This window comes from Corvus moneduloides, chromosome 4 (assembly GCF_009650955.1).
Source record: "Corvus moneduloides isolate bCorMon1 chromosome 4, bCorMon1.pri, whole genome shotgun sequence".
Lineage (NCBI taxonomy): Eukaryota > Metazoa > Chordata > Aves > Passeriformes > Corvidae > Corvus > Corvus moneduloides.
Window position 1 is genome coordinate 47,553,577 of NC_045479.1, and position 14,837 is coordinate 47,568,413.

The 14,837-nt window shown below is 34.3% G+C and overlaps 1 protein-coding gene across 3 annotated transcripts in view; it reads right to left on the reverse strand.

Annotated features, from left to right (window-relative positions):
• IMMP2L (inner mitochondrial membrane peptidase subunit 2) overlaps positions 1 to 14,837 on the reverse strand; it is a 426,380-nt gene that overhangs the window by 139,209 nt on the left and 272,334 nt on the right. For all 3 annotated transcript variants that reach the window (XM_032107395.1, XM_032107397.1, XM_032107396.1), the window contains exon 4: positions 2,030 to 2,095. In XM_032107395.1, the coding sequence (XP_031963286.1) occupies positions 2,030 to 2,095 (66 nt within the window). The remainder of the gene's footprint in view (positions 1 to 2,029; positions 2,096 to 14,837) is intronic.

Genomic DNA, 14,837 nt, shown 5'->3' on the forward strand with positions numbered 1-14,837 from the left:
CTCTGCCCAGTTTGGGTCAGCTGTCCTGGCCATGCTCCTCCCCCCCGGATTGTTGTGCACCTCCTCACTGGCAAAGCATGGGTAACCAGAAAGTCCTTGACTTAGGGTATGCACTACTCAGCAAAAACTGAAGCATAACTTTGTTATCAACATCATTCTCATTCTAAAGCCAAAAAACGCAGCACTGTACCAGCTACAGGAAGAAAATTAACTCTATCCCAGCCAAAACCAAGACAAACAGCAAAAAGCTCTGGGACAATTGTCACATCTTCAAATAAAAAAAAAGAAAAAGCATGTCTGAGTAACTAAGACTTCTATCAATATTTCTATCAATAAATCTAACCAGGTTTACCACAGACAAATGAGGAGAATTGTACAGTCTTCTGTGTCCATGAGTGATTCCCCTGCAGGCTCATCAGTATTCTGAACACACCTGTGCCACACACCTTTGTCCACTTGGCCAAGAACACCAACAAATGTTAGTGAAAAGTTCCAAGTCTTAAGAAGTTTGAATATACGGCATAGTAAATTTCCTAAAGCTAGAATTTATTTAATTAAATGTCCTTTTTTTATCAAAATCTACATTCAGTTTCAAAAAATAAGGCAAATATGTTAATAATATAGAACATATAAATAAATATTATTTTTTATATATTGAACATACAAATAAACATACAATAATAAAGTAACCCTTGAAGTTACCCTACATTGCAATCTCTTTCTGATATTACCACAAAAATGAATGAGGAATACTGGAACAAAAATGACATTTTTATCACTTATATGAATTACAGCACTAATATCAATTGCAGCAAGAAATAAGTCCCTTCTTAAGGACACAGGTCAATAAAAGACAGTACATACACTAGTCCTCTGTCTTTAGTTCTTGGAAGTGATAGGTAGTTTTAGCTATAGATGTCTGTAGTTTTTGGACATCAAATTATCTTCTTTGTGCCTGTTATTTTAGATATTTGTCTTCAACAATTTATCTTGGTTTTCCAAACCGAGATAATTCAGAATTTTTCAATAAAACAGAAATTGTATTGACTGCAAGAGGCAAAAAAAAAAAAAAAAGACATAGACATATTCCACAGAGGCCATGCTGTTAACTAGGGCCCACTGAGATCAAATTCATATCCTTGATTTGAATTGCAGCTGTCAAGGACTTCTTAAATATTCACTAAACCAGAGCAAGAATCATTATCTAAATGAATTGAGTCACAGTCTGCCATATTGTCTGAGATCTCCCGGGGTCATTCACATCTCAGTATGGGAAACTAGAGATTTACCCTCCCACCTCTATGCCTATTCAATTCTGTACCTGGCAAAAATAAACCTTTTCAAGAAAATATTTTCTTCAAAATAATACTGTTCTCACAAAAACGTTTTATTTACATCTAGTGGTAATTTATTTCCATACAGCCCCAGTAGGAAGGTCTATCTGTCAGAGTAAACCGAGTCTTGAAGTACTCTAGAGTCTACTCTTGCTACAATGGTTTTTTTTTCTGATAGAATAATTTACTCAAAATCAGTTCCACCATATTCCCTACAGATGCCTATACACTGCAGTGAAGACAGGAATCTATGAGGGTTCTTTGTCTCCAAAATAAAATAAAATAAAATAAAATACCAAACACAAAACCCTGAAAAAACCAAACAAACAAAAGCCTAAAAAACAACCTACTTTTACTTGCACACACCAGTATGAAACATCAGCTGGACTTTCTAAATGAAAAATCACAGCCCTACAATCTCATTGAAAACTGCTGTACAATTACCTGCCTTGATTTGTGGCAGAGATATTCTCAGAAACAAGCATTATTTGTACCCATGTACATTTCACGAGAGAGTGAGTAGTTTTGTATAGCATTTCTCCTCTCATTACAAAAGAGACAGGTACAATGCTGACATCCTTGTTAATAATAGAAAATGCTAGAAAGTACTCGTTGTCTAGGATACTGATTTAAAATATACTAAAAAGCTGCACTATTCCTATAAAGACTCTGCAACTAAGGCTTAAAATACTTACTTGATAATGTCTCCTTCAAGAGCAATCACTCGTTTAATGATCTTCTGTTCAGGATTTCTAGGAGACCTGAGACAGGGAATAAGGTTACACAATCAGTAACATTTCCAATGTTTTAAGAAATTGAAAGAAATAGACATTATGAAAGTCATTAGAAAATTCCGTGTTCTCCTTGATTTAGCATCAGTCATTATGTTCCATGGTGAAGTGAAGCTACTGCAATCTCTGTCATTGCAAACCATTACTGAAAAGCAGATGATGACCTGCTTACAAACACCACAATAATCAACATACCTTTTGCCATGAAAAATACACTCCACAACACTAGAAGCAAAGCATCCCACTACCAATGAGAAGCATACCTTTGAAAATAGATTAATGTATTAAAACCTGAATTCCCCATCATATTGTGTTAAACATTTATGTCATTCAATCGCTTTGGGAAAAAAATCTTCCTATGTTATATTAATTTCTATCACTGATTTAGGTAAACTTTGCCTAGGGAATTGTGGAAATTTAAAAAAAAAAAAAAGTTACAAAATTTTATGAAAGTTTCAGCTTCTGAATGCATTGCCATGTTTTCACTTATCTTCCCATATGTATTTTTATTGAGTAGATTCTGACCACATAATACATAATAATATGAGAAAGCAAAGATGAACTTGCATGCCCAGCCTCAATATTCGAACTTCCTGAATGAACACTAATAGATAGACTGTTAAAAGTATTATTCTACTGTACTTTTGACAGGTTAATGTAGACATATATGCACCATCAATTTTCTTTTTCTTTATACTTTACACTTTCCCTCTTTTCTTTTACTTTTCGCTTTTAATTATTTAATATGCAAACTTAGTGGAATGTCTTCATGTTACTAAAGAAACAATTCTTTTTATTTGCTGCTTGTAGATAGAAAAGTCAGGGAAGGAACAAACTGCTTTTATTTTCTGTTGATGCTTGGGTTCTCCCTATTAAGACTTCAAGTACAGTCTGCTAGACTGTACTGACAGAGGTGTACTTTACAGTTTTCATGGCTAACACCATCTTTGAGCTCATCTCTGGTCAAACGGTAGCACACTAAGATTACACTTCTTTAAAAAGCAAAGCTGAGCTAAGTCTGGATGAAAAGCTTGCCCACACTGCTGCATGACTAAAGGCATTTGAGGTTCCCTACCATTCCAACAGTTAAAAAGAAAAATTGGGTTCAGACTTATTTGTTGATTTTTTTTTTTTTTTTAATATTAGGCCAAAAAAAGTATTCTAAATATTTTAAAATTAGTCTGAGGTATTAGGTCTTTTTCTTGTGGGTGCATGTCAATACATTTGAAATAAATTTCTCTTTCAATGTAATGAAATAAAATTCAAGAAGCCTAATTCTGAATTTCAAAATATCAAATGGGTTCCCTTTACAGTTTACCAAGCCAGGAAACCTTATTTTCAACAAGCAATAAGGAACACTGAATATGAATAAAGACCATACTTTGACTCCCTAGTCATCACTCAAATTTTCAAATCATTACGTAATTTAGAGTAATATTTTATTTAGCATTCATTTTATCTGAATAGTTGTATATTCCAGTTAAGTCTTGAATTTCATGTTCCTTCTTAAGGTAGAAATACACAGTTTCATAATATTTTGTATGCCAATCTTGGGAGGAATTAATCAAGTTTCAGATGCTCATATGATTTAAATACAGGGAATATCCACAGCACTTTCTGATGCTGCTCCTTGCAAGCAACACTTACTTCACTGAGCACTCATTTGAGCATTGACCATGTCTTATTCTCAACCAAAGCACAGTCTAAGAAAAGACAACACACCTTTACTACAAGCTATTACAAATTAAAAATATTTTTTGAAGTTACTTTACTGCCAATTTATTTAATTTTTAATCCATTTAAGTTCAGGCTGTAATATTTTCATGTAATATTTAAGCAATTGAAATGATAATACATAATGTATGTGATGAAATGTGCATTTCTTAAAGATTGAATGAAAACAAATTTTATGTTTGCTCCTTCAAAATCCTGTTCTGGTTCAATGCCTTACTTTCAAAGGTTCTCAGCAACTTCCCAGTAGGCATTTCCACTTGATTAGAATATATATATTGTAATGCAATTACTGACCCCTCCCTTAATTTTCCTTCCTTGTGCAAAAATTTCTGCTGACCTTGAAAAAAAGTCTCTCTAAATTTGAGGTATGAGTAGTTGTTCAAAGAGTGGTTGCTTTTTTGCTAGCAATGATATATTTGAACCAAACACATAATTTATCAGAAAAACTTCAAGGAATTCCTTGCAAATAGTTATTATGAATCAGTAATATTTTTAATATTGGAAGCCAGAATATTTTTAAAATAAGCTTCATACTAACATTCTGATTATAATTCATTAAAATGGCAAAGGACTGGTAAAAGACAGATTAGCAGGCTCGAAGTGGCCAATAACTTTTACACCAAGGATTTTCAAGAGCTGAGCAGAATGGTTTTTTCAAGAGCCAGTGTGCAAACAGGAGGTAAGAGAGACTGGTTCTGAAGTGATGGATATTGATATCTTCCTGAATGGTGTATAGCATAACACTGGGATTTCACTGGTTATTGAAATCACAAAAACATACAGGCAATTTCTCTCTTCTGTGTTCAACCCTGTAAAGAACAGTGTGGGATCACAGTACTACAAAGCATGTTTCCCAGGAAAAACAGGAAAAATATTACAGCCGGCAGAAAAATCCACTTTTTAGCACACAATTGTCAGATAAAAATGGTGACAATTCCCTGAAAGCTTTCTTTTTACATATTTAGCAACTGAGTATTTTTGTCAATATTACTCCGAAACATTTCCCTTTCAACCACTTGGATTATTTATTTGCTCTAGTGAATACTGCCCAGCACAATTTTAAACAATTGCTCCATGAGCTAATTAACATTTGATCAAAAAAAACTTTTCATAACATTTCTTGATTTTGTATTTGTTATTTGATTCTTTTTTCATTCTCTGAATTTCCTAAGTACATTTTTCTCAAGAGTGTGCACAGAAAATCATGCTTAACTTCAGTTTCTACAGGCTTTTCTAGAGAGAAAGTTTTTAGAAAATGCCCTAAGATCCCAGCAAAATAAGTGAAGCACAGTCCAACTAAATTAATACTACAACATACAATAATATTTTTTTTCCTTGAATAAACACTCAGATTTTTTGGGTTCCTACATTAGAAAGAGACCTGATACTGTGAACTCAATGAAAAAGCACACAATATATTTCAAAGGGATAGCTTTAATTAGATACTTTGATGATCTACATGTGTTTAATGTCACTCATCCATTATCACAGACAACCTGGAAAGATTTTGTGCTCACTCTTTGAAAATTACTGGATTTTTTATACTAACTTAGCATCTTCTAGAACAGGACAAATAACAGACATTTATTAAAAAGTTGCAGGGAAAAGTGCCTAAAGTTTTCAATTTTTGTGTGTATGTATCTATTTATATGCACAAGTATGTATATTACTGTTAGAAAATTACTTCACTTTTTATGAGATAGAAGCAAGATGTTTAGGCAGCAGCCTGGAAGTTTGTCTTCAGATTATTCTCAGTTTACTTCAGATTGAGATTTATGTGATTTGATCATCATTTACACGGAGGCAACTGAAGAAACTAGCACTGTGTTGTTGTAGTATAAACGGACTGAAGTAATGAAGACCACCTTCTTCAAAATCAAAATTTCTGCTTCTATTTATGTTGTTAATGACAGATACTGAAAAGGACTTAACTCCATAAAATAGGATAAGGGGGGATTTTTGAGATCTTAGCCTAACATTGCAATTCAAAGCTTCACTCAGTGAGCTGTTCATTTCCCTAAACTAATTCCTGTCTCATCAAAAATTCTAGCATAGCTGGAGTCTACACTTCTGGGAGTTTCCAGGATTGATGCAGGATGAAAAATACGCTGTTTATCTCCTTCTCAACCCATTTGGGGATCCAATAAATAGCTAGAGAAGTAACTAAAATGTGATGGAGCCCAGAATAAGTGGTATTAATATACCTAAAGAATTGGGAACCTCACAGTATGGTTTTGGTGGCTTTACCTAAAAAACATGCTTGGAGGAAGAGGAAACAGAGAGACACATTGGAGCTATCTCATTCTTATTTTCTGTTGCTCATCCTTGCTTCCTGTTGCCAGCATAGTAGCTGATGCTCAAACTCTGTACAGTAGGAAATATGTAGCAATATCCATTCTTTCATTCCTCCAAGTACCATAGCTATGATAGGACAGATCCAATATAGCCAATTCTAAATATTGTATAAGAATGGAAATTTACTTAATATATGCATATATTCTCTAAACTAAAATATTTTTCATCTACTTGTTTAAATTTTTTCCCAGTCCATAACTTTCATCTAAATTCCATGCCTCTTTATGCAGATAGTGAATCTCATAATAAATATAACATCTAATTACATCACAGGTTATGACACAATTTCTATATTGTGGAAAATAACATGCAATATAACAGCGACGGAAAAAAAAAGTTCATACTTATTTTCTTCTTGCTTTAGTTATCATTCCTGTTATCAATTTCTCTTGTACAGAATTACTGCATTAAATGTATCCAATACCAGGTTTAGTATCTGTGTTCAGTTTGGATCCACCGATACAAGAGACGTACTCACAACTGGAAAAATGTGACACCAAAATAATAGTAACAGAAGAGCAAGGTAACAGTAGTGGCTAAGGAAATCGGGTTTGTGCAGATCAGAGACTAGGCCAAGGGTTCAATTGCTATTGCCATCTATCTAATTGCCGATTAGGAATTCAGAATTTTTGGAAAGGTACACGGCAAAGGAGATTAGCAAGCAACATGAGTGGCAGCAAGGGAAATTCCAGTGGTGCCGGCTGCCCTGAGAGGCTATGAATCACCGAGGTACTCAGAGCTCAATGGGACACAGTTCTGGGCAGCCTGACCCAAATTCAGAGTCTAACCTGCCTTGAGTGGTTGGTAAGGTTAGATAACCTTAAAACATTAATTCTTTTTCACTTCTACAGCCTTTAGTCTTATTCAAGTGTATGAAGAATCAGGATGTTAATATCTTAAAAGACAAAATATTTTGTCACAGATGCAAGCTCTGATGCTAGAAGAGACCCTACCGATCACTTTATTTATCTACTGTAGCCCACAGATAGTTTTTTCCTATGTTTTTCTTGCAGTACTTAATTCTATTATAAAGCATTTTTAAAGAACATTATGATATCATGTCTCAACGTTCTGAGTTGCAATGAGACTAACATCCAGAGAAATTACTCCACAGTTTAATTATCCTTGCTATTAGGAAGTTGCATCTGCTTTCAAAATTGGATTTATCCTAGTTCAATTTCAATTTCATGCCTACTCCTCCAAGGCAGAAAACCCCTCAACATCTTACTTCTTCATGAAGAAAGATTTGGGCACCATAGTTCTTGGATTCATCAGCTAGAATTTCCTAAACTTCTTAGCACACAGTTTTTCAATTTTGGGACTATTTTTTGTTACCATTTTTCAAACTCCTCCAACATTTTCATTTTCTTCTTAGCACACATGGGAACCTAGTATTATTCAGCTTGGATAATTACTATGCTTAGTAATCAATTAAGTAGAGCAACATGGCCTTATTTGCTGGCTCAATCCAAAAATTTCTCTCCTGTTTTTCATTCCATTTATTTTTGTATAGTCAGACAAAAAGCTCATCCTTTTCATCATAGGAGCTGGTGTTGAAAAGATACCAAAAGTGACAATTAAACCTTCTCTGAGCGAACTGCTTGCTAAAACAATAAAGTTCAGATCACTACTTGCACTTCACATTGTATAGAGCATGTTTGTGAACACCAACCATGTGACTTACATCATGCTATCCTGTCCATCCCTGCATTCCTTGCACGCTTGGCCAATGATTAGGAAGTCAATTGACAAAACCAGCACCTACCTTTGGATGACTCAGCAACCTGCTGGAAATATTACTGTTCACAGATGTGCCTCCAACCATATCTACACCTTCACAGCTGAACAGAGCCTGTTTCATAATCTGTCTTATGTCCCCCATTAACTCCATAAAAGGCAAATTTCTTGATCAAAACATAATGTGGCAGTAAAAAGAATACTTGAAGAAACCAGATATCTATATTACAGCCTGTATCAAAATTATGTTTAGCTAGCTGTTTTGTAATTTTACTGATAAAACATACCAGGTTTGCTTGACAAAACCTATTCCTGATTTAACAACTTTATTTTAGCTTCTACTAATAGAATGAGAAATAAACCAGGTGATGATTTTGCTCAGACAAGACATTTCTAAAGCCCTTTTCTTTGTTTAAATGCTGGAAATTTATTGCAGGTCATGAAGTAATTTGCATTTTCTCCTTTGTCTTTCAGCCTCTTCAAAAGAGTCATTTTCCAAATGGTATTCCACACTACAAAAACTGTTTTGAGTCCTGTGCTTGCCATTCAGTATCAGTGTTTGAACCCCTTTCTGGATTAAAACTGTGTTATACCTTTAGAGGAAGTGAAATAGATTAGATGACCAATTTTGTCAAACAGAAATATTATGTAGAAATTATATGCAATTTTGAAAATGTTAGCAGCCAATGAGAGCATCAAAAATAATTCCTCAAATGGTCCTGGATTCCCTTTGGCCTAAATTTGAGGAAGTAGGCCCCAGTCTTAATAAATACTAGTTTAGTGAACCATTTTGAATATTCACCATTTTTCACCCATAATTTACAAAATAACTACTTAAAGACAGCAATTGCACCAACTGGTTAGGCATAAGTTCTGGTGATGCTTGATTTGCTCAACACCTCCAGTGCAAAATATCTACAAAGATATAATTAAAAATATGAGGAAAACTGCTTCTAGTAACATCCTGTAATTCCTAACGCCATATTGCATCAACATTTCTTCAACCTCTGTTAAAAAGCAAAATAATTCACTGCCAACAAACCTTTTTTGTTTTTACTGGAAGTAGTGTTTCATAATAATTATAGATTCCAAGCATGCACTGTTGGAAAGGTAGCTTTGTTTTGTTTTTCTTACATTTCAAACTGTTTGTGTATAATCTAGAGTAATGTTTCCTTGAAATTTCTTGGTGAATTCTGAGCAACCTCTAAACAAAAATAACAATCTGAATATAACACCTGCATGAAGCCTCAGAAAAGGAGTCATACAAGTAGTAAACAATTCTCTCAAGCTCTGCTTTTCTTAGAAGTGTTCAAGAAACAAGTGGATGTGGCACTTAATGTTATGGCCCAGTCAATAAAGTGGTGTTCAGTCAAGGGTTGGACTCAATGATCTTGGAGGTCTTTTCCAACCCTAATCATTCTATGATTCTTTCATGCTTGTTGCTCCTTTCCCTTTCTATGGGTTTCTATTCCTTTCCTTCTCTCTACATCCTGATTTAGCCTTGAGCTTTCAAGTAGAGCAGGAAGTAACTCTCTAAAGCAAAAAAGTGGCTTCCAAGTAAATAAACATCCATAATGTATCTCCTGCTACCAGACACTATTTAGCAGAGATCTCCTACACTAGGGATGAAGTTGGAGGGAAATTAATAAAGGTTTCCATAATTTCAAAACATCTGACTTTTCCATGGTACATCTACAGCATGCTATAATTGAAACCTCACTGTATGATGAGACATCAGCAGCATCTGATTTTCAGTGGTTTTCATAGATGTTGGAAGGATATCACAAATAATTTCATCTTCATCAGCAGGTAACTATGGATTCTCCCCAGCATTAACTAGATGTATACTTCCTATATGACAAAATTAAGCAATCTTTTCTACACTTCAGATCAGGCAATCAAAACTGTGTATCTGAAAAACTTGCAGAATTATATACAAGACAAAGCCAAAAAATAATAATAAAAAAATAAACTACACCTCCATTAGAAATTGGCATTTTCATTTTTAAATTGCAGCCAGTTAGCTACCGTAAGGCAAGAAAGAAAAAAAAAAAAGACAATAAACTCTAAATAAAATGTTTCACAGTAATAAAACTAATTGGTACTGCAAAACAACAAGGGACTGAAAAAACCTCAAAATACTATAGTAACTTGGAAGTATAGCTACTACTTTGAAGTAAAATCACATTTAATTGTTTCCCAGCCTTCCAATCTAACCACTTGCAGGTTAAATGACTCAGCTGCTTGTAATGCAGACTGTGTAATCACAATAGTTATGTGCACTTGACCTTCTTCCTGTTAACAAAGAGACTCAATTAATTACTTGCTGTTTTAACCAGCCATTTCACCTTATCTTCACCTTTTTCAAAAGGGTTGAAAAACTCTAACTTAACCTTTGACTTTGGAAGCATACACAGAAATATTTATCAAGCAAATAGGAAGTTAGCCTGATCTAGGAATGAGAACACCTGAGTTTCTATGCTTAAGTCAACAACAGTAATATATACACTGTTTCATTAACCCCTATGCTGTAGTGTAGGAGCCACATTTCACCTCCACCACAGCTACCCAAATATTCTACTCTCTAATGGAAATAAAATATTACTTCTGTTGCAACAGACAACAGAGGGAAAGGCACAGAAAACTGCAAAATGTAATCAAATGCTTGAAAAGAATTCTTACATTGCCATATGGGTTATTACATAGAAATAACCTAATTTATCTACACATTACCTATTAGAATGATCCAAAAAGTTATCATACGTGATGTAAGATGCACTTTTTTACCTTCTTTGATTCTGGGATTAGACCTGTATTCAGTGGCAACTCTTCCAAGCATACAAAATTAAGTAATCAGTTGCTCACCCTAAAATGGCAATTGTAGCTACACACCACACACACATTGGGCAGCAATTTTCAATCATTATTCCTTTCCTTTCTGATGGGGTACCAGAAAACTTCTCTAGTTATAGAATGCCACAACAACTATTAAAAAAAGGACTGGATGCATTTTTAGGTGTTAAAAACATCAGTGACCTAGGAACCAAAACGTTATCTCAAAATAATTTTAAACATTAAGAAGTCTGGTTCTCATATTATCTCTCATGGATACCAACTTTAGCATGTCAGATAGGATTAACATAATATTTAGTAAAAAAAATATGACTCTGAAGAAGCTGAAGTTTTTGTCTATTTTGAAATCATCTAAATTCCATCAGCACATTGCTTTTTAAATTCTTCTAATGCTGTTTCAAGCACCTGTTGTGAAAATCTCTTTCTTGATAATTCTAAGTAGCTGGATATATTTTCCCAAATTTAATCTCAGCTACAGTCAAGAAACTAAGCCTTTCAAATGAGTTAAGTCTGTTATAGTCAATGCACAGAAAGTAACAATTAAAGTGGGATGAATCAGTCTTTGGAGGAGTATCCCTCTCCTCGATGACTACAAAAGAAGACAGACATCAGCTTAGTCTAGCCATCTTAACATTAAATGATTAAAGACAAACTGCTTAAAAATGTTGTTTCATCTACCTTATAAGTATCTGTAGAAGATTTTGTTTTTCAAATAACACAGGAAAGAAAGTATTAATGGTGAAGTAGAGGATTTCCAATAACAGTATAATGTATACTTTTTATATCGTTGTAATATACTTTCTTAGTAAAAAATAGTTTAAGAATAGAGACATGTCAACATAAATTCACAGAAAACCAAACAAGCCAACAATTTAAAGTTCACTACAGAGGCCTGTAGAAGTCCTGACTTGAGAATTATCTCTTTTTTTTTTTTTTAATAGAGCTGCATGCAATACAATTACTTTTTTCCATGTTTATGACAAAGAACATGAAAATCAATTCTCTTCCAACTGGTAAAATGTAAAGACGGAGGTTTAACTAAAAAAAAAATTTGTATCTCTATTCATGGTCATTAAAAAAACCTGTCCATAGGACAGAATACTAAATATCTCAAAGTTCTCAGTAAGCACACGAATATATAAATTATTTTCAGACTGTGCAACGTTAAATTCACTGGAACTTTTATACAGTTATATCATAAAATAACATTTCAGAAATAGAGAGTGCTGCTAAGGATTTACATAGCTGAAAATGTAGGTTTTTTTTGTAATAGAATACAGAAAAAAAGTGAGAAATAACATCAGCAAAACAAAACCACAGTTACAAAGTTTTATTTGCAGAAGTTACAAGACATGCTTAAAAAAAAGAGCAGTAATAAGATTATTGGACACAGGTAACACCTCTCACAATAATAAGAAACCGACATAGAATTGGATTTTTGCTTCACAGCCTTCACTTTTAGTTTAGATAGCATTTGGGGAAAAATGCCCACAATTAACTGCAGGTTTCCACCCTGCAGATGATGTCAGGCTGAATTAAACATAGATTGGCTTCTGTGACAGAAATCTTTGTAGTAATATAATTTATGACCTGCTTATGAGGATTTAGCAAAGAGACGCAATGGCAAATTTAATAGGGAGTATTTTTCCCCACGATATTCTGTCTCAAAACCTGATCTTCTGTGTCAGCAGGTCACCAAGCATTGTGCTCCATTTGGTACTAATTGCATTATCCTCTACTTAGGAGCCTCCAAAGAAAGTACAAGGGACCCTGCACAATAACTATGGATATTGTTTTAAGTGAATTTGATCACCTGAGCAGGCATAAAGAACTTTGAGGAGCTTGTCAAGAATAAACAGTACCCCGTGTTGGTTTTTGCCATGAGATTTTTAGGATTCTGAGCTGTAAGACATTTCTTCTCTTGTATGATGGCAAATATATTTAGTTAAAATATTAAGAAAGGAAGATTAAATAAATAAGAAGTGTCATCAACAGTGAACAGCATAAATGAGTAAAGTATTTATACTTACAGATGCTTTTTTCCCTTCATACATAGCAGTTTACAAGCTTTTCTGACAGCGCTCCCCTTTGCCATGAAGGCCAATCTGCTCCCTCTCTGCCCCAACTGCGCACACAGCCTCGGGCTTTGGTCTGCACACTTGCTTCCCAGTTCTTCCCACGCTACAGTCCACTCTGGTTATCCCACCCAAAATGAATTCTTTGGTATCAGGCAGCAGCAAACCCCATCCTAGCCCCATCCAGGCTGTCAAACCCCATCCTATGCCACAGTTTCCCACAGAAGGTCCCCATCACCATTTTCTCCAAGGAAGTGATATGCTGCTCAGAATGTTGCTAGGTAAGGGAGAGACTGGCAGAAGAGACAAGCAGGGAGGGAGAAAGAATGGACTAAATTTTGCAGACACTTTTTTCACATTCTGAAGACTAATTCCTCCTCACCCTTTATCCATGAGACTAAAGTTCAAACAAATTATTTATAATTTTTGTATATTCACCTTTTTAAACTGGATCCATGAAGATCGATGTGAATTCCAGTTTTCCTAAAATTCAACATTTTTGGCCCAGTCTTAAGTTTCTTTTAATCCACATTGGTTTGTTTGGTTTTCTTTTTAAGCAAGTGTCTTATTTCTGAAAGTTTTACAGAACAAAAAAAAAGAGAAAGCCATCTCACAGAAAACAGTCAGAAAGTTAGCAAGGTAAAATGCAAGCCAGAAGGACTAATGACACAAGTTTGTATCAGAAACTAGTATGGAAGAATAATTCTTTACTTCTTAGTGACTGGAAGTATTGGCAGTATTAGCAGCATGAAAACTTGGGAGGAAAAAATGCAAGATACAGCGTGGGATTAACAAAAATTTTCAGAATTTTTTTCTTAAATGTGTTAACTGTCTCTTGACAGAGAATATCAATTAGAAACACAAAAAGGTTAATTCAGCTAATTAAAACTTGGCATTATTGGCTTTGCCAGTCTAATTTTAAGCCTTTATATTTTCATTAAAGGTGTATATCCACAACAGGTTTGAAACACAGACTTTAATGCATCTGAGTTTGACAGAAGCTCTTTCACATCCTTATTGTAAGAAAGCAAGAACAACAATACAAATTATTTGGGTTATGAACAGCCAAATAACAAGAGTAAAAACTGGGAAATCATACAGTTTGTTTCAACACTCGTGCCTACTGTATCACAAAATTAATTATTTAGAACAGCCTAACCTTATAATTTTGATTCTCCAAAGGTTATTCTACTACACGTTCCTGATAGGTATTTGTTGCAGTCAAAAAGCATAAAATTTAAACTAGAATGTATTTAAGTTGTATGATGTAGTGTTTTGAAACACTAGCTGTATACTTCTGGCTCCAAATCTAAAGATAGCCCTTGCATATGTGCTTCAAATGACGCATCACTACAGAAATGGTTACCAACACAGTTCCTTAAAACTCAAGCTGGCAATATGTTTAGAAAGGAGGATAATAGTAAGGCTGTCGGAGCCATAATGGTAGAGGTATAACCTTACTTCTCTGAAAGAAGCTGTGCAAGAATATAAAAAGGTATCTATGAGATTTGTTCAAAGGATTTATACAACTCAGAAACAGTAGGATTAGGGTAAGTTTCTTTTTAACTGAATAGCAATACTAAGACTTACTACTTATGTAACTCTCTGTACATTCAAAGCACTAAGTGACTGACATTCATGATTTCTGGTGTCTGATAAAAAGCTACCAGTGCACTTATCTACACTATTCAAGTTTGGTGTGCAGACAGTATGCAAGAGAACTAAGCTTTACAAATGATTAATTGAAACATAATCAAAATGTTATTAAAAAATAGTTGTCACATTTGGAACATAACATATTTCTCTGCTTTGTGATCAGTTCAAGTTGTCAAGATGAGTTGCCAGCAGCAAAACAACTAGTGACAGGCAAGGAGTACTCAGCAGACAAGGATGTTTGTGGTACAAATCTGTCATAAAAAACATAATACGAATCTCTCAAATTCCTGCCTGTTTATGAG